At 30.6% G+C, this 21,889-nt stretch overlaps 2 protein-coding genes across 2 annotated transcripts in view; both read left to right on the forward strand.

Moving 5' to 3' along the window:
- LOC109538332 (glutathione hydrolase 1 proenzyme) overlaps positions 1–14,734 on the forward strand; it is a 16,357-nt gene extending 1,623 nt beyond the window's left edge. The window contains exons 2-10 of the mRNA XM_019905529.2: positions 1,729–1,881; positions 4,180–4,400; positions 5,197–5,389; positions 8,608–8,814; positions 9,990–10,224; positions 10,282–10,472; positions 10,780–11,002; positions 13,304–13,420; positions 13,476–14,734. Of these exons, the coding sequence (XP_019761088.1) occupies positions 1,729–1,881; positions 4,180–4,400; positions 5,197–5,389; positions 8,608–8,814; positions 9,990–10,224; positions 10,282–10,472; positions 10,780–11,002; positions 13,304–13,420; positions 13,476–13,640 (1,705 nt within the window). The 3' untranslated portion in view covers positions 13,641–14,734. The remainder of the gene's footprint in view (positions 1–1,728; positions 1,882–4,179; positions 4,401–5,196; positions 5,390–8,607; positions 8,815–9,989; positions 10,225–10,281; positions 10,473–10,779; positions 11,003–13,303; positions 13,421–13,475) is intronic.
- A 3,812-nt stretch (positions 14,735–18,546) lies between these two features.
- LOC109538321 (glycoprotein-N-acetylgalactosamine 3-beta-galactosyltransferase 1) overlaps positions 18,547–21,889 on the forward strand; it is a 10,956-nt gene continuing 7,613 nt past the window's right edge. Inside the window, exons 1-2 of the mRNA XM_019905505.2 lie at positions 18,547–18,656; positions 21,108–21,229. Of these exons, the coding sequence (XP_019761064.2) occupies positions 18,642–18,656; positions 21,108–21,229 (137 nt within the window). The 5' untranslated portion in view covers positions 18,547–18,641. The remainder of the gene's footprint in view (positions 18,657–21,107; positions 21,230–21,889) is intronic.

Here is a 21,889-nt window from a genome sequence, read left to right on the forward strand (position 1 = left end):
ATTATTATTTTTATAGCACCAAAAAAAAAGTTATAATGAAAGCAGAAAATGGGGAAAAATATGTTTTCTTTGCATGTAGTAGCTGAAAAAGAGTTTGAAGAAATTACATCATACAAGATGTAATTCTTTCTTGAAACTTATTTTTGTTGTAATTTGAGACACATACTTTTTGGTTCGAACCTAGTTTTCTTTCTTTCCTATATTACATTTTACAAAACAAAACGTTAAATACAAAAGTTTCATTTTTTTAGAATTACATTACTACTGTTACTTGCAATAAGTTATGTGCTATAATAATGCAGCCCTAAAAGCAGCTGTAAAGAATACACTATATTTTCAATAGATTCTCGTTTCTTTTCTTTATCGACTAAATAGATTCACCTTATTTCYCTTGACTTGTTTGAATTGTAAAACATTTAAATTGTGCTTAACAATTTGTTTTCCTAAATTTGCGAAGAATAAARAATCTAATTATAGCAAAATTATGGAACAAGCTTTGTATTACTCTAACTTGTGAACTGACCCTGTGTACTTTACTTCTATCTTTGTTCCATATTTTCCAGACACAATTTTTTATACCTATTTTCCTTTAGATTACTTTGTAGAAATCGATCATTTTTTACGATATTAATGCCGCCAAATTTTCTAGGCAGATGTATACTTTTTTTAACGGTTTTGGTATAATAGACACCACTTAAATATACAAATTTAATGATGAAATGAAAAAGTAGCATAGTAAGCAGAATGAACACCTGCACGATTTGCATTTAGATATTTCCTTTTCCTTTCCGTTAGAAGAAATAACCTAGTAAAGTATTTCGTACTTTCATAAATTCAGTCGCCAAATTAGTATTTTATTTTGTCTAAAAAGTATTTTCCATGTAATTTCAATTATTCCTTTTATTTTTAAATTTAATTATAATAACCGTTTAATTACGCGATGTTTAATCTACAGTAAAACCGCATAAAAAAAATCCATTCCATGAAAATCACTGTTTCTAAAAATTTTGCTTATATTTCCTAAGTATGTACTTTATTTCCTTAATAAATTATTATTCATTTTTAATTCAATTTTAAAGGCAAATAATATGGCTTGCTGTGTTTACACATTTTTACTTTCTAACAATTTTATTTGTTATCTAAAGGGTTCTTCAAAATTGAAACTTTAATTCCTATCTTATACATGTTGCAATGGAACACAAAGTTTGCTTTATTATTTGTTACAATACCTAAATCACATTTTAAATTGTGCCTTAAATCTTTTCCATAACTTCACAAACTTAAAAATCGATCAAAATAATAAACGTAGGTTTTTTCAAACTTGATTTTTCCATTTTATAACGATATATCCATTATAATTTAATTAAGATACTTTCAAACGATACTGATAGAGCGTCTAATCTGAATTGGAACGACAAATCAAGAGGTTTTGCGGCGCTAATATTCACAAATTATAGGTGATTACATGACAATTAAAACGTAAACAGTTTACTGTTATCATTAAATTAGACTAGAAAATATAAGTTAATTGCATTTTTTAATGACTAATATGTAATTTGGATTCAAAACGTCTAACACGATTACTGAAACATGCCTAAAACCAACCCAAAAGTCAGTTTAGTTTATCGATTGGAGATACATTAAATCCGTTTGACATAACTTAAAAATAAAAATAATTTGATTAAGTTTGTTTTGGTTCTAAATTAAATGATAATTGTAATGTTTCAGATTTTCAAAACGGAAAATTGCGATATTTTTAGTAGCTGCTGCTGTGGTAATAGCATTGGCAGTAGGGTTGGTGTGGATATTTGCCATAAATAAGAGTGAAAAACTCAAGGGAGCAATTGTAACTAATGGACATGGTTGTTCGGATATTGGAAAGTAAGTAAATTAAAGTTGATAAGTAATTCATTGAGAATTGCCCAAAAAAATCATAGTGTACTTAATTAATTTACGCAACGAAAATAGAGATTTTGATGCGAGATTTCTGAACAGTCCTCAATCATGAATGACTTACTTTTTATATTGCAATCTTGCATATTTATTTGCTGCCATTTTTGTTATTGTAATTTTGTCGTTTTTTTCTACCAAGATTGGTGGATAAACTGGATTATTATTATAGTCGTAATTTTTAGTTCGAGATTAGATTTTCCTAAGAAATTTATATAGTGCAAAAAATAAAACATCAGTTCTTAGTCCCTTCTTTAGTTACGTTTTTGTAATTAAGCGCAGTTTCATATACACAAGATGTCTCCAAATCCTTTTGAAACACAATTTAGTACATTTTAGACTAAAACATTTTCTTGCATTGTTCAAATATTGAAATGTCTATATTTTCATACACACATGGTGGGTCAAAACTAGGGCTCGTAATCAAAATCGAATAATTCGAGTATTCGAATATTCAAAAAGCAATTATTTATTTTGTGTATTCGCATAAAATTGAGGCATGAAGAAGTCCGATGTGCCACACATGCTATGATTTCATTTGAAAATTTAGAAGAGGTGGCTGTGAAAAATCCTGTATATTTACATGGTTTTTGATCATCACATTGAAATCATGTACTTACAATTTCTTCACTAGTTGAATACTCGAATACTCGATTATAATAACTCGAATACTTATAATCGTATACGTTTTCGCAGTCTATTAAGCTGCCTACATTTTTCAGGTTTTCATTTTCTTGAATATTTATGAATTTATAAAAATATGAATGCCATCTTGTTTCATTAATTTTTAAAAAATGTAATGCTTTTTCAAATTTTACCTTGTATAAAAATAATACAGCTTGTAAAAATATAGGCTTGAGTATTGCAAAGCATTTACCTGCCGAAAGTACCTGTGGGTTCATATTAAATTTATAAACCCATAACAATTGTAATTATTTACCGATTTAGTAGTTAATGACTTTTAATTTGGCAGTTAACTTCCGTAAAAATTAATACAGTATACAGAATGTTTAAAACTTCGTATCGCTATCTAAATTACATAATATAATCAGAGCAATTTTTTTTGGGATGATCTCTACGTACACTTTATTCTTTGAAAAGATAATTCCCGTGGGTAAATAAGCGTCCATACAATTCAAGATCTTACAAATTAAACCAGTTGATGTATTGATTTGAGTAATTAAGTTAATTTTAAAAAATCTGATAACGTTTTCATATAACAATTTTGTTACGCATTTTTAGTTAATTACTAACAACCTAAACTCATTTTCAAAATTGTGTATTTTGATTCAGATTACTATTATTCAGTTTTAATCAATTTTACTAAAATAATAACATGGTCAAAATATCCGCAACGATATAAACAAACAAAATTAAATTTAAATAACCATTCTAATGTTAACTTAGCAGGTGCTGTTTATTGAACTTCTTGTATTCGAACGTTCTTAAACAAAAAAGTCACTTAGTTGCCTACACATTTTGAGAACGGCAAAGAAAACAATTATTTTTTTACGGGCAAACTAGTGGTCTTAGGAAAAAATAATAAGATATAAAGAACGTGGAAACTAATTTGTAGTAATTAAAAGGATTATGTTGACAAAAGTGCACACAAAAAAGTTCTGAACAAAACAAAAGTAGGGGTCCCACATTTCTACCCTCTATAAAAGTAAACTGAACTGCAAAACACTACCATAAAATGGCACTTAATTAACTTATAACGTATACCAAAATTGAAGTATCCATGTTTAACCGTTTTAAAGAAAAACAACAAAAACTAATATTCTCCGCCATTTTGGAATTCAAATATCTCATCAATGAGACTTGTATATCTGTACAATGAGACAAATAAAAAAAACAGGAAGACTCCCCTCTAAATGACTGGAACTTTAACAAGCTGTTAAAATATTTTAACATGTTTTAACTTTTCGGTATTTTTTTAAGGAAAATTGATATCTCAGTTCTACATGGAACAACAATTATTCGTTGCATATTGAATATACTGAGTTGGTAAAACTAAATCAGTACATTATCTGCATATTATAAAAACCACATAATTACTAAGTGACGTAAAACATTGCAATATTTCTTTAATCAAATCTCACATATTAAAAATATGAACGGACTGCAAAAATGGTGCAACGGAGATTCAATAGTTGATCAATTTCAAATTGATATTGAAACAACAGAACACTAAAACAGTCCTATTTATATCACGAATACCTTTTTTAGATCCATATTTGATCATGGAGGATCAGTAGCTGATGTGGCGATAGCCAGTCTGTTTTGCGAAGGAGTATCTCTACCCCAAAGTATGGGATTGGGTGGTGGATTTCTTTTAACCATCTATGACAGGGAGACCGGAATCGTAAAGTCGCTAAACGCACGAGAAAAAGCACCGAAAGCTGCAAATGAAACTATGTTTGATGGAAATCCATCATCATCCAAATTCGGTTTGTTCAATTAAACAATTTCTCTTTTGCTAGTTGGTTCAAGCAGTTTACTGTGAATGTAGATTGTGAAAAACCTTTTTACTGCAGAAAATATTTTAAATATATTTTTTTCACGTTGTGAGTGTGAAATGACGTTTTTTTCACTTACAAATGTGGTGTGGCAATTAATACGTGCATTTTGAAAAGCCATTTATTCGTTATGAGTTAAAGCATGTACTGCTTTGCTGTTTAAATATGATGAAAAATTACTAAAAAAATTAACTGCGCTAAAGTTGAAATATTTCCTGAAATCGATTTGGTTTCAATTTTTTGCCTGATAAATTATTACAATAGACGGCTTTTTATTGTTTTTTAATTGTTTTAAGTTTTACTTTTTGCGCATTTCGATAACAGTTTCTTTTAACTAAAATTTTACGCCATCCTGTACATAGGGTGTCCGAAAAATGTGCGACGAACATTTTGCGAGGTATTTCTAGAGCAAAAGTTAGTGGAACAAGTTCATTTTTCGAGAACACTTTTTCGAAAACTCAATAATAACTGATCTACAGGGCGTTATAATTTTTGCTCTATCTCGTGAAGTGTTGGTAGCACCATTTCCGAACACCCTATATACTTTAAAAGTTAGCTTTAAGAGTTCAAAACGTCGTGGCAAAAAAGAAGAATGAAATAAAATGTGCGAAAGGAAAAAAATCAATGGGAAAACCTATTTAGTTATTACACATTCACATACTATCAAATCATTTAACAATTAAAGTTAAAAATTCGACTTTGTATAAAAGGTTTAACTTTTTTGAAGGTGGACTAGCTGTGGCCGTACCAGGCGAACTAAAAGGTTACTGGTTCCTTTATAAACAATATGGGTATTTACCATGGGCAGACCTTATTCAACCCACCATAGATTTATGCAAAAACGGTATTTACGTCACGGAATTTTTAGCAAGAACTTACTTATCCAGGAAAGACACTTTATATGCTGATCCTGTTTTAAGGTACTTATTTAATATTGGAAAATGCTATATTTATATTAAAATTAACTGCATTGTTTGTTGTGGTTATTCAAGTAGCCATTTCCAAATCCCCAAAATTATTAATCTCTTTACGTTTAAAAAAACAAACACAAAACATTGTTTCCAAATTCAGTCTCCAAATGAGGAAAGTTGTTTTTAAGTGGTAGATAAATTTTTTGTTCGCATCTCCAAATACACAAAAATAAGGATAATGGGCTGATTCTACAGATTTCCGTTAAATTATTTTAACCAAAGCCATATTTTAAAAATTCAAGAATTATTCCGTAGAAATTATGTTTTCATGATATAGTTGCTTTCACTGGGTAACTTCAAGCCTAAATTAAATTATCTGAGTTATTAGACAAACAACAGTAGCAGGAAAAGACGTAACTAGCGAACCCTTTTTTCTGTTAATAATTCATAAAACAAAATATGTTGTATCATTGTACGAATCTCCAGACCTTAAATGGGCTTGTCATTAATAAAATTAAATAAAAGTAGTCAGTTTCACGCGCTAATGCCGAACAAACTAAAGACTACAACAAAAATTACATTTCTATACAAATGCTGGAATAGCAAATAACGTTTAAGTGTATTTGTGACAATAAATTTGATTACCCGCGTGATAATTCGTAATTGCGGTTTTTCATATTTGTTTAACACAAAATGTGCTAAACATGATAAATAATTGCAAACTTGAAATTATCCGGTTGGTTAACAAAGGTTGCAAACCGTAATTAAAAAAATAATTTATAGTAGTTACAGACTGGTAGAAATAAACATTATTTATCACTAAAATATTCTCAATTGGTCAATTTTAGAAACATCTTTATCATCATTAAGAAAACGTTCATTAGACTCTCGCATGCTTGTGGTATAGAATGACTATGTAAATAAAACATAATTAAACGACAACTATACTAGTACTACAAATACATGCAGTTTAAAATTGAAAAATTTGCAAATTGAATTGAAAATTATTTATATAACATTACATATATTTACTTTGTTGACTTAGTGGAGGAAACATTTAATTCATGAATAGTGATTTAATATCTAAACGAGTTCCCCCCTGGAAGTTAGTGTTAGAATGAATGTTATCATACCATTCCATTCATTTTCACGTTTGTAGTACCTACCAGTTTCTTGCTTTCGTCACTTTATTTTCTTCTTATTGAATTTTATACGATTTACTCACTCGAAATTGTTTTATTTTATAAACCGCTGATATAAAACTCCACTTTTTCTCAACACCTTGTACAGTACAAGTATTACGATCGCTAACAAACTCCAATTAATCATTATTAAATATTGCGAAATCATTTGTTTACAAACGTTAGACGCTGATATTGAAAACTGTTATTTTTCGCTAATTATGCTTGCATTGTCTCTTCTGCAAACACGTAGATTTTGTCTCGCTTGTATAACGAAGTTTTCCTCGGTTTGATCTTTTGACAACTGATAAACGTTTTGCTTTTAAAATTATCATATGAAGGTCGGGTAGTTTTGAATGTATGTGTGCTATTAGCAGAAGTACATTTGAAATTTGAAATATTCAACATTTTCATTAGCTGCAGTGCTAAAATATTTTTGGCCTTTAATTCAATTTTTTTTTACTGTCTTTTGAGTGTTCTAAACATCGACGTAGACAGATTTTCACTGGTTTTGAGTAGACTCTACAGAAATTGTTGTTTCTGCGTTTTCCATGTCGATATAGTATACATATGCTGATAAGTAAGTAAATAATAGCGAAATAGGAGCACTATTTATCAATCTGTAATAAAAGACGTGAGGAAGTTCTGTCTTTTTTAAAGACAAAAATTTTTGAGGCGAAATACCCAAGAAGAAGTTTGTAAAAAAATATAAATTTCATCCTTTTTCTTCAGGCACCAAGCCTTTCGAATATAGAGTTTTTGAAAAAACATCAACATTTAGAAATGTCTCTTGATTAATGGTTGCAAATTGATTAATCTCGAAGTTATATTATTTTCCTCTTGTTAGTACAAATCTATGGAATTCCATAATTTTAAATTCGTGTTCAGTCGATTATTTTTTGCTTAAAAAATTACCATTTTTATAGAAACCAATATTTTGGTTGTTTGTTATCCAATTTTTCACTTGTAATACACTTCTAAATCTGGTTATTTTTCTCAGTGTAAACCGAATGTTTTTTTTGTCCTTATTGTCTGTTTAAATCTGTCCAGTTTTAGTTATTCCTCTTGCTTTCCCCATTTGCGAATTTTTTTTCTGATGGTGGTGGACGAACATTTCCACTGCTCTGCTTCCATATTTTTGCATCACATTTAGTTTATACTTTATGTTATATGAAAGTTCATTTTTGTTTTGCGTTCATTTTTTCTACTTTTAAAATACAAAAATTAAATATTTATCAAAGTAATTCAAATGAATCGTGCAAGAGCGTTTACGAATACAGGCCAGGCCTAATAGTAGCTATTGACAGCATACAATAAAAAATATTTAAGTATAAGTAAATATTCTTTGGAGAGGGTGTAGGTAAATCTAAAATTCTCCAGCTTCTTCAGAAAACTTGCATAATAATTACTTTCAGTGGTGTGTCTTATTTTTTGGAGTATAAAACGAAGGTACCTCAAATCTAAAGACGATTTATTGACGAAAATATTTCAAAATTACTTTCGGACCATAAGGAGCAGCCAAAAAAAGTCCAGTTTTCTGTCTAAAAAAGTGCGACGAAAAAAGTCCGAAAATATGGATTTCTTTTTTCAAGTCTTTAGATTTTCCTTTCAAACAGCAACATGTCGTGTGGTCATTTTAAGATATTATCCATTAAATTATCCATCTAGAATAAACATACATAATTCAATATACGTTACAAACACTTAATAAAAAAATATCCTAAAATAAACAGGCGAAGAGGAAGCTTTCAGACTTGCGGTGATTCATTCAATTCTGCAAAATGCATACCTATGCATACATGGATTAAGAAAAGCAGCAATTAGAAAAATCGCCATTTTATTACTTTTAATGTAACATATACATCAAAATTATTAATTATTTACTCAAACGGAGAGTTTCACATGGTAGTCTAGATATGAATAGATTTCTGTTCAATTCAAATCAATTTCAGTTATTGCTCTTTGCACAATTTACTTCGACTTTGGGTACTTTTCGTTCATGATATTATAATATTAATTTATATAATGTATTTGCGTTTTGTTTAGGGATTCGTTTATTAATCCGGAAACAAATACTACCTATACAGAAGGGGAATACGTAAAAAGACTGAGATTAGCTAAAACATTGGAAATAATTGCCACAGAAGGAGTAGATGCACTTTATAGCAAAAATGGCTCATTAATTGATGGATTTGTCAAAGACATTCAGGATAATGGTGGAATCATCACTGCAGAAGATTTAATAGAATACGAGTGAGTAAACTAACTAATTACTAATTAATTAATTTATGTAATAAGAGTCGCTTTCATTATAAATAAACGTTTTTGTGTGTTTCATCAAACAGACTTTCAGAGATCATGTTTGATGATATTGTAATAACTCTTGCAGCCCTGAAGAATGCGACAATAAATCGCCGAAAGCTTGGTAGCTAAAAAACTTTGTCTTTTTTTGCACCATTACCCAGACCGAATCACCAAGAAAGAAAAGCCATCTTTCAATTAAACATTTTGGCACAATTTTTATTTAATGAAAAATATAATTGGAGCAAGTTTGCAGAAACAGGAGGCAAGAAACAAGATCTTATAGACATGTCCCAAAACCGATTTAGAAATTGGGAAATTTTGTTTTTTTGATTTCGTTATTTTACTTTGATATCTAAATTAGGCAACTTAATTTTTTACATGTCTATGTATATCAAGCTCAACCTACAGCAAAATGAATCTCCATTCACAAATTCTTGTTAATTGCTACCAGATGCAAAAATACAAAAACCTTTTTGATGAAAAATATTAACTTGTTAAAATATGTTTCACTTAATATAAAGTTAATAACAATAATAAAAAAATGACGAGCAAAAAAATAAATTCCAACCTTGCCGCCTTGTATTCTATTTTAATTCCCCAAATACTCAAGAAAAAATCCAAATCTCAAAATACTATAAATTGATTTGTTAAAAAAAAACGTTTTCCGACTAAATGCTTATTGGTTTGCTTGTCACTCAACTCTTTTTTTTATACTTCATCGAGAAAAATATTACACTTGCTGATTTTATTATTAATTTATTTTACCGACTGTTTTTACAGACCGTTGCTGTTTTATTTATAGTAAACGGCTGCAAACTCGTGAGTAGCTTTCACAGTTAAATTTCCACTAAAACTGTTGGTTGTATAAAAACAATAAAAAATCAGAAAAAATCATTCAACACTAAGGAATTTAATTTCAAAATATAGCAAGCAATAATATAAGAAAACTTATCACCACTTTTTGCAGCCGTAAAAATATGAGTTTTAAATCGTCGCCTAATTTTCCCTTTGGTACAAAATCAAATTTCCATTATTTTAACAATGCGAACCAATTTAAGTGTTAACCAAGTTATTTTATTAATTGTTAAATATCCCGAATAATCGGGAACTTTGATTCTTTTTAGACCTATTTGGCAAGAGCCAATTACCGCATCGATGAGTGATGGGCAAACCCTGTACACCACTCCTTTGCCAGGATCTGGCAGCGTTCTAACTTACATACTCCAGATCCTGGATGGTTTCATTGATTTGAATCATTTATACACAGGAGAAACTTTCCAAAGAATCGTCGAAGCATTCAAGTTTGGTTACGGAAGCAGAACCAATTTGGGCGACGACATGTACGAAAATGTAACGAGTGTGAGTAGAGGACAATAGAGTGCTGAGCCAATGAGCAGTTGGCATAATTTTTTATAGGTGGTAAATGATATGGTATCAAAATCCTATGCAGAACAAATAAGATCACTAATAAAGGATGACAGCACTAGCCAAAATAGGTCTTATTACGGTGCTTATAGTGACATAGTTGAAGATCATGGTACGGCTCATATTTCAATACTCGCTCCAAATGGGGACGCAATATCTGTTACAAGTACAATCAACTTAGTGTAAGTCATTAAAAATTGGTTCTAAGATATATTAGGGATAAGTGGACAATAATTGTCCGATATTATAGGTTGCCCACTACTCATAATTTTTTTGGGTGCAACATCTCCATGAATTAATTATTTAAAGCGACATTTTCTGGCTTCTTGATGCATTGAGATACATTTCTTAAACGTTAATTGAGCTGTTTCCTCAAAAACACTTAGGTATACATATTTGAAACGTCTTTAGTTCGGACATATGAGCTTTTTTGTGAAAAAACTGAGTTAAATTTAAAAAACCGTCTCTTATTTCTTTCATGTGTTTCAGATTCGGAGCGGGTTTTGCTTCAAATTCAACCGGGATTATTTTAAATGACGAAATGGACGACTTTTCCACTCCAAGCAGCACATCACCATCCCCGACCAATTTTATTAAACCCGGCAAACGGCCGTTATCTTCCATGGTTCCATCAATTATCTTAAAGGACAAAGACGTAGTCTTAGTTGCTGGAGCTGCAGGCGGCACCAAAATCACAACTGTTGTTGCTTCAGTAAGTTTTTATTTACTTTTTGAAGCAGGCAGGTACTTTAATTTAATTTTTTAAATTCACTTTCATTATCTTTATATGATGATTCGTCTTTATAACATTTCATCTCCTGTTTCCTGCCCTGCTTCAACAAGGCTGTTTCATTTTGGCGAAGAGTTTCTTGATAATTCTTGAAGCAGGTCACATTTTATGCGTTTGTGTGCTATTCTGTTTCGTTCTCGTTGGAAATTGTTTTCCCTTCGCTTCTCCACTCAAGTCAAAGTTTATTCCTTTAACGTTCCTAGTGATTGAAAAATAAATACAATTTTTTTTTATTTATGTTCCTGACTACGTGTAATTGTTATTATATTTTTTTCTTTCCTGGGTTTCAGTCAAAATGTGAAATAAAAAAGTTCATATCTTTTATTTCATATAACGTTTCGGCGGGATAACAGCGCCATCGTCAGATTAAAATTCAAAACAAACTACAAACACCAATTTACAATTAAAATATGTTGCCCAAAAATTATAATTTACAAAGCATTAAAAAATCCATTTGTTCTTAAGGAAAAAAGATTCTTTGGGAGAGCAAAACACGGGGTAAGTTTTCCAAATGTTTTGCTGTTGCCTCGCCGAAACGTGATATGAAATAAACGATATGAACATTTTTATTTCACATTTTAACTGAAACCCAGGCAAGAAGAAAAATATAACATATACAAATTCAGATTAATTTTTAGGACAAACATTTCAGTCTAATTCCGTTTTATACTTGTGAGATTAGATGGATTTTAATTTAATTTAATTCTATCAAATGCCATTTCTGTACCCACATGAAGCCTAAGCCTTTATAATTTCATATTAATTATGAGAAGTTCTCAACGATTTCAATTAATTTGTTTCACAAATATGTACACTTAATGTGAACCTTTTTTATCGAATAACTATAATTGATATCAAATTTTAATAATATGTCTATCGCAAACCTTATTTATCATTTATATTTGCATTAATTAGATACAATAAAATCTAATTCATTTTGATGTCAGAGAAAGTTACGAAAGCAGTAAGTGAATTACCAGTCTAAGATCCTCTTATTCACATTTTAGTCTCTTTGTAGCTGTTTGTAGGCTAATCTTCTCAAAAAGTGGAATTGCAAACATAATTTTCAAATACAATTAATTAGATACTTGACTCTATTTATTGAACTAGAATTTAATTTTTATTAAGACTGTAAAGATATTGTATTTTATACGTTGTTATCCAACAACTGAAATGATCATTTTGTGTTAAATCTGTGATTAGCAGATTTAAAGTAATCTCCTAATTTACAGTTGGCCCGCTTTTATTAAGCCTGCTTTTTAAGAGATAATTTGAGCAAGTCTGGAAACAATCAATTAGTTAAAAATATATATTTATGTAATGCACACTTTAATGTGTAATTATTGATATAAATAGGAACTAACTAACTAAATAGTTTTGTCAACATAATTTGCTTGCTGCAACATTAATTATTTTCGTTGATTTTGAGTGAGCAAAGTGAACATTGCATTGCATTTATTGTATTTGTTCGAAGACCGAAAAAATCACGTATAGAACTTTATTTTGTGAACTAAATATTACTTAAATCAAAACAAATTTTACATCGTCGCAATTTGCATTTAAAAATTTGCAGCATAAACATTGAAATAATCATGCCTAGGAATTGTTTCAATTTTCTATTTTTATAGAGTTTTTTAAAATTGTATGTACACTTTACACATATATCTACATGTATCTACATTAAGCCTGTAATTAGTGAGAATATCAGATTTTTGTTGTTAATGCGGTTGAAAGGTCTTCGGTACCAAACCAAAAGTTAGAATTAAGAGAAAACAGTTTAGTTTTCATCACATAAAGAAATGAGATTATTTATCAGATTACTTAATAACGTGAGTCAACGTTTTAGATAAAACCAAATAATTTTTAATTCAGATTTAAAGCTCTCTTGCAATTGATATTTTCCAAATATTTATCAAATAATATATGTCTAAATACATGCTTCAAAAATGTTTTAAATTTAATGCGATTAGAGAACCCCTGCAGAATTTTACTTACTGCCAATGAAATATGCAGCTAATTTCACCAACTGGGGAATTTAATGCAGGGTTTTTTTGAAAAAAAAGCATTAAATTAATATCATATACATAGAAGCTAATCGTTTACATAAACTACCCATTTTTCTTAACGAAATTACTTCCTTTTGCTATTAAAACTTGGATTATTTTCTGTTTAAGCATATATGCAAAGCCTATAAATATAATTTATTTTAATCGATCGTTTCAGGTCATACTCAAACATCTTTGGTATAATGTGGACCTTAATGAGGCCATAACAGAGAAAAGAGTGCACCATCAACTCTCTCCCATGACTGTCGAATTTGAGGAAGGCTTTGACGAAGTGGTAAATATAACTCAATATTAGCTTGAACTAATGTAAACAACATTTTTCTCTTTAGTATCCAGATATTGTGAAAAAATTGACAGAAATTGGTCACGAAACCAAGTTCACTCCGACTTCGGATGGGTTTTCGGCAGTCACAGCGGTCACCAAGAAAAACAATACATTACAAGGGGCTTTTGATGACCGAAGGGGCGGCTATGTAACATTTGTTGAACGATAAATACACTTACTATTGAATAATCGAACCAACAAGTTGTAACAAACAAGTTACAACAATCTAAGTGTAAACATCGTGAATGGTGAGTGGAACAACGATTCAAACGATTGAAACAAATAAAAAATAATGAGATAGAAGCACCAACCAAATTAAGTCAATTTATTCTACACTGAGCACTGAGACGATATTTTCTATACTATTCTACTGGTGCTGAATTTACTAGGATTTAATCCAAAATTGTTGCAACTAAATTTGAAACCCTTTACCTTTCGTTTTATTAATTTACTCTAGAATGACGAAGAAAAAGGATTTTAGTAAGTCGACGCAATTTTTAGTTCAGCTAGATATACTGATTACAAGTAATTTTGGATATATTTCAGATATTTGCCTTGATTGAAGGCAATTAGAATTATTAATATTAAGAAAATGGCTTGGGGTATTGTAATAAAGTAATCCACAGTCACCTATACAGTGCGAGTAAGACTAGACCGCAATTTTTCACACTAGTTGTTAAATTAGTTCCTAAAACACTGGCTTGGCGATCAGCTCAATGCTGCTATTGATTATAAAGCATAAAATATTTATATAAAATAATTATCTATGCGCAAGCGATATGCACTGGATATAAAAGTGTCAAATTGTAATGTTGTTTCGGATTTACATTATTTTTTCTTGCATCGTCTCGTTCTTGTAACGTAGCACAAAAACCCTACTGTTCGCTGCTTTGTTTACATTTAGCAAATTTATTTTATCATTTATAGTTTTAATAAACTCGTGATATTTATTTATTAGAAGAAATAGTTAGTTATTTACCAAGTTAGTAAACTTTAAGCTAAACATAATTTTAAATATATTTTAGAATTAGAGCGAGATTGACGCTTGTTAGGTTTAGAGTCGTGGCTTTATTTAAAATGATTCATACTATTTTCCTATTATGTGTAATTTTAGTAACAAGAGCTACATCTAATTCTATATTAAGCACAAATCGATTTTATGAAAGAATTGTTACATTATCTTAATAAGTGTTTTTGAAATGCGTAATTTGAACCACGTGAATCACTGAAAACATCAGCAAATATTAAAAAATATTGAACCAACTGTGTGTTATTGTTCTTTTGAAATTTTTCGTAGATTGTGGGTTTAGGTGTTATTTCAAATAATTGATGCACAATTATTTACGAGAACTGGGATTATTTTGGAGCTCATGATACTTTGCTTATAATCCCTGACCTACTTATTTTATCATAATCCGTATTTTTCTTAAATATGAATTGCGACCTTATTTGCTTCCAAATGAGTTTAGAATAAAATTCTTAAACAAAACTTTTGCGGAAATTGGGACAAAATGGAAGATGATTTGTAATATTGGGATATAATTGTAAGGAAGGAATATCAATCTCACTTCAGAAATGAGATTCGAGAGATATTTTGAAAAAATAATGGATGACTATTTTGCTCATCAAGTTTTTAAGCTGTTTGCATTTCTACACGTTACACAAAATCTGTTTAATGTTGAAAAATCATTTAAATTACAATATTGACTAATTCAATTTTTTTGGAAATACATACAGGGTGTCCAGAAATTTGCGTGCACAATTTTACCATCATAAAGTGGATTTTAACAACATGCTGATAAAAGCCACAATGTTCCCTCATAAGAAAATAAACAAACCTGGGCATCCAACGGCCAGTAGACGGAAATACAGATCATTTTCTGGTAAACGCCAAATTCCGAATCAGAATATTGAGTCAGAAAAACCCAAAAACTAACCAAACCACACGATAAAACATAGAGAAACTACATAATCCAGCAGAACCACAAAAAATAGGAACATAAACTCATAGAGAATGAAAATCGCACATTGGATGTTGAAGGTTTGTGGAACTTTATTGAACAAACGATAAAAAAGACAGCAGAAAGAATCATCGGGACAACCAAAAAGAAAACGACCAAATCATGGTTTAGTGAAGAGTGCCAACAAAAACTGCAAGAGAGAAACTTTTAGAAAAGCCATCATTCATCACGATACACCTGAAAACCGAGGAAAAATAAACAAACTCTCTCTCTCGTAAAGAAACCAGGAAGTTTATAAAACGAAGAAAAACAAGAATATGAACATCAAAAATACGAGATGATCGAAAGAAACAGGTCTAAACCAGCTCCCGGGAATTCTATAGGGCAAAAAACAAAAAACGAGGATATTAGCCCAGGTCGGTACCAATGTTGGAAAACGATAATGGAGGCATGACAATCAACGAAAACGAACAGTTGGAAACATGGAAAAACTACTTCGAAAAGCTGCTAAATATAGAATCCGATGAAAAACACACTGAAAATACATAACGCACAGCAGATCTCTTTGTAGCAGCACCATCCATAGAAGAAATTCGAAAGGCTCATCGAATAACATACCATCAGAACTATTAAAGTACGGAGGTGAATCGTTATACAGACAATTACGCCAACTAATTATTTTGACCTGGAAAGGGGACAAAACCAACGAAGTGCTCAAACTACAGGAAAAACTCACTCATCAATACGTCCTACAAAGGCCTCGCCAATATTGTTCTGGATAGACTGACTCCATACTCAGAGGGCGTTCTGGAGGAATATCAGGCATGTTTCAGGAAATTTAGATCCACTATTGACCAACTTTTTGCACTCAGACTTTAAAGGATGGGAGTTCAACCGTACTGTCCATGATCCATTGATACATTTTCGGCAAACATACGACAGCATTGAAAGATCCCAAGTGTGGAATGTAATGACCGAATTCGCAATCCCAAGAAAACTCATTCAGATGACGAAGGCATGTATGGAAGACGGAAAACCCAGAGTGCAAATAAATAACAATCTCTGAGATGTATTGGTACTCTTATAGGTATATCGCCCTAGAAAAAGCTACGAGGTCAGCAGAAATTCAAACAGAACTCATGACTGCGCGAGGCCCGAAATTATTGTTAGCATATGCAGATGGCATGGGCATTATTGGAGACTCCATACCCACAGTAAAAGGTATCTTTAATCGCATAGGAAAGGCTGCAAGAGACTGAATATTAACGAGGAAAAGACAAAATATATGTGCATAAACAGACAGGGACGCAGAGATAGAATAGGGCAGAATGTAACATTAGAGACTTGCAATTAACAATGTCACAGAGGAAATAAAATGCAGAATTCAAGCCGGGAATCGATGTCTGTTTTCTCTAACCAACTTTTTAAAGTCCTAGAGGGCCCGAAGAACTTCAAAGTTGAGAGTTTATAAAAGCATTATAAGGCCAATAATCGCTTAGGATGCGAGATATGGACAATGGCTAAGGCTAATAAAGACAAACTTAGGCGTTCCGAAAAAAAATTGTTAGAAACATTTTTGGTCCCCACCACGACCCCACGCTAGAGATACAAAGACAACACCAAAGGAGATCTCACAAGAATTAATACCCCTCTGAACCCGAATCTTTTGGAGGACCGGGAGGCCTGGAGGAGCATATTGCAGTCAGCCAAGACCCAGCCTGGGTTGTAGAGCTACCTTGTATTGTAAAGTAGATTTTATCTTTATATGAATCATGAATTCACAAATGCTCCGTTTCCGAAATACCCAGAAGTTTGTTTTCTTTCTCTTTTTGGAGACATTTAAAAAAATGATTCTGCCATAAGATATGCTCAATAAGGTAACTTCAGATTTTTTGCCAGTGTGAAACAGACACTTCGTGGGATTTTATTCCCTCCATTACCAATGTCGAGCAAAAAAATTAGAAATGCCTAAACTCAGACCAACCAACTTGAGCATCAATATAAAAATATATACCGCAAGTTGATATGAGGAATCATTTCGGTTGATGAATATGAAAGTGGCAAAATTGATATTTTTTCACTCACATAATTGAAAAGGTAATAAGTACCTATTATTTAAAATACGTTTTCACATATGATAGTTTCCTATGTTTTTCTATTTTTCTTAAATCGGAAAATCCAAGACTGTATAAAATAAAGATGTTTTCACGACTTGAGGAAAACTGCGATATTTTAAACATTTTCTTACATAGTACTACAGCTACTAACGTCCTTTATTTGCTGCATGGTATGTTCATGCGAATCAATGTCTTTGCCGATAAAGCTGAATTAAGTGTATCTTGCAAGTTTTACAGAAGTTGTGGTATAAAATGCTCAGTAAAAACTTTCTGAGCTTTTCTAATTTATTCGAGCATCTACATCCTCTGAATATTAGTAGAGTATAACAATTGTGAAAATTGACTTGGAGCAAATAAGTCTATTTCTATACAGAATATTGTCAGAAATACTAGAAATGGTTTGAGAAGAACAATCCATTTTAATTGTATTTTATTTTTGTTCTATTTAACATTCTGAATCAATTTCGATCAATAAACATTATGTCCATACTCACTCTCGAAATGGTATAAGCGGATGCCATTGTAACAAAAAGGTACAATTTTAGCAAGGTCGCACTTCCCTGATAAAGGTCTACTAAGGTTTCAGTAGATGATTAGACAAGGTTTTAAAGACGACTTTTGTTGTGAAATATTCATTTAAAACAACTAAATATAAAACTGAAAGTTTAGTATTCAACAAACAGACACTGTGCACTTTCAGCGCCGTACGAAAATTCTGATCTGAGTTACAGTTTTCATACTAAACTGTTTGAAGCATCAAGCCTTGGAATGTTGAGAAGCCTCTATTGAGGCTTTCATCATATCGACTCTTTTCAACAATTTTATTTAATATTTACCTTGCTTGTCATGTTTAAACTTGATAGGCTTTACATTTCCTGGATAATATTTTATTAGTGCCCGAATTTAACTTCGAGTCTTATAGATAGATAGATATGTAATCTACTTATCAAAATTTTTTAAAATTTTTGGGCTCAATGGACATATTAGATTAAATTGTTTTGCCATTCTCATCAGGTGTTGATAAGTGAGACCAAGATGTGCATTTTGTGTAAATGGAGATAATAAAGTTAATCGTTCTATGTAAGCACTAGGATGGGGCGGGCACTGGTAAGTAGGTACTCTTTTTTTAATTATTTGGCATTTGGAACAAAAATATATATTTTCTTTCGTTCCTTGTAGTTTTAACGCAAATTTTTCGCGATTATTTGCATGTAGAATGTGTTTTGTATTTCTAGTAGATCATGGCAAAACCAAGCACTTTCATTAATGTCTAGTTGAAAACAAAAATATTTTACAATCTTTTTATTTTAAATCTCTTATGTTGCAATTATCAAGTATAAGTTGGCTTTCCAGTTTTTATTTTATAGTCCGCCGACGTATCAAACGATAATCAATTCGGTTATTTTTTAAAGCCTATTTCAAGGCAACATGGAAAATTATTTCGCTAGAAACCGCTTTAACATAGAAAAACCTTACAATAATGAATGAGGGCAGAAAGACCGATTGGGTCGATAGCCTTTTTCTGTAGGAAATAAAGATTATTTATGTATATATAATGAATGATGCATGTCTAAAAATGCAATATGATATGTATAAAGTACAGGGTGGATCAGGTACAGTACAAATATATCATTGGGTTTTTGAAAGTGATAAGAAGCAAAGGGAAGATCGAAACTGCTTGTGCGTTGTAGAAAACGTACAAAAAAAGGAAAATCTTCAAAACTTCAAATTTTAGTTTCCTCTAGGTTAATTTTAAAAGATACAAAGTCAGTTCAATAACGGTATATTTGCGAAAGCAGAGAATGTAACGAAAATCACTAGATTGTTCTACTAACTAAATAATATTGAAATTGCCTCTTTTATTTTAATACCAGATAACCGTAGGTAAAAACTTAAATGAAAATATGTTCCAAATCGGCAAGTGGTAACAAAAATTATTATTTAAAATAATGGTCCAAATTGCCATTAGTAAGTACTTAAACAATACTTATCTTTTACATATGGCTTTTCATCTGTGAATCGCATTCTTATTAAAAAGCAAGAGTAATATTTTTACATGCTTTGTAGTTAGTTATACATTTCTTCCACATTTTTTATTTTTCACTCTCCAAGATATTTTTTTGGAAGTTCTTTATCGACTTAGATTAATTGAGTTTCACTTATTTTTAAATTAATAAAAAATATGTTAGCCGCGGCCACCTCTCAAAATCAGACTCAAATGACTACATCGTGATTTGCCAACAGTATTTGAAATGTGAATAAATTTATACATGCAGGAAACGTCGGAAAGACTTCAAGAAAATGATAATTTATACTGAAACTGTATAATTCGGGCACTGGCCATGTGCATTTTTCCAAAGTTTTCAACAGACTGTTTTTCGATATATAAAACAGTTTTATAGGTACTCCTACACAGATAAATGTAAATGAGAGTTTGTCTGAAAAATACACACTTTCCTGTGACATCAATATTACGGCCCATGAGAAATTAAAATTTCAAAAATAATAAATAATGATGCTGAATTATAATCCATACCAATCTAAAAGAAACTGACGAGTTCTTTACAAACTTTAAAAACACAAACCGAAATTAGAAAACTAAATTTGATACTATTTCATACTTTTAATTATCAAAACAAAAAATTAATTGAAAATACATTTCATTTTATAAAACTGCCTGCTCCAAATGGTCAAATTAAGGAATTCCAATTCCATTCCAATGTCGAAAATGTAAAAAACTACATGGTCGCATAACTAACACAAAGCTGAAGAAAATATTTGCGGAAAAAGCTGGATAAAACTAAACTTTTTTAAATAGTTTCTAGTTTCAAATAAATGCGAACTGATTTTTCAATCACTTTTCATTAGGAATGATTTCAACATTTGTTTTTTTTTTATTTGAATTTTTTTTAGTCACCTTATTCGTAAAACAAACGTAGACAACTTGAGAAATATCTGAACAAAATAAGTCAAATCTGAAAAAATAAAAATTATCTGAAAACTCAGCAGGCTATATCACTTAAGTAAAATCGAGTTATCTCGGCAACTATCTTAGATTATGTTGTTCACACAGAGATACTTGTTCACTAATAAACAATTTTTCTTGCAGATTGCGCAAAATCCAATACCTGTTCTAAACACTTCAGACTCTCATAAGCATGCACTTTTCGATTTTTTAAATATAATTTGATAAGATATCAAAATATGAAATTGATTTTCCTAAAATGCCTTGCATTCAATTAACTCATGTGTATGAAAAATTTTTCTATAAAAACGTATTAGCAAATAAATGTGAAATTTTCGCTGTTTTTGCAAAATAGCTCATATATACCATATGAAACAAAAGCTAGATATCTATTTTACAATAGATCTCCATATAGGTACAAATGTTGAGTATTACTTTGTGTCTATTGTATTCTTAATTGGGAGAATATCGAAAAATATAATTATATTTTCCATTTGTACGCCCATAATAATTGCATTGTTTTCATGCAATCATGCCACTTAGTGCACTTTAGGAATTTTAATGCTGCGTTAATAAATGTAATTTCGTTGTAGGAAAACCGTGTATATCGTAGAGTTCCTCCAGCAGCATACGCATTATTTGGTATAAGTATCGGATTTATTATAGGAATGATCCTGTTCAGACAGGTAGATACAAATATTACATCATTTTTCAGGTAATTATTAATGCTAATCTATACGGATATGCAATTTTCAAATCAATGTCATTGTAATCAAGCAAACTGATATATCAGTAATACTATAATCATGTTTAGTTATCAGAAATGTTTTATATATTTTTAGTTCGAAACCTTATCTTTCTAATTGAAGATTTCACAAATCATACTAGATGATAGATAGATGCATCTACTTCAGATGATAGTTCAATGCTTTAACTATTTAATTTAAATACACGCAAAAACACCCTTGAAAATATATTAAAACGCCTAAAATCTTTACAGAATACACATTAATGAATAACATTAAATTACATGCAATAGTATTTGCATATATTGAGCTATTCACGTGCTAATTGCGACGTAGAATGGGTAGAAGTCGAAGGATTTTCCACGCTTAAAAAACTGCAGTCGAAACATGAGAATGGCCAGTTGCTTCCAAACTAGTAACAATATTTCATAAAAATGTACAGTATCCTTTTTGCACGTTAAGCCACTTCAACATGCATCTTTTACTCCCTTACTCTGAAAAACTGATTAATAAAAGATTATATTAATTCACAAATGAAAAGAAAACATGAGGGTGTTGTGAAACAAAACACAGCTAATGTCGATGGTGCTTTTATGAGACCTTCTATACAGGGTTATTCACGCTATACG

The sequence above is a fragment of the Dendroctonus ponderosae genome, unplaced genomic scaffold (assembly GCF_020466585.1).
Source record: "Dendroctonus ponderosae isolate FM_Combo_2020 unplaced genomic scaffold, Dpon_F_20191213v2 Dpon_F_20191213_2, whole genome shotgun sequence".
Taxonomy (NCBI): Eukaryota; Metazoa; Arthropoda; class Insecta; order Coleoptera; family Curculionidae; genus Dendroctonus; species Dendroctonus ponderosae.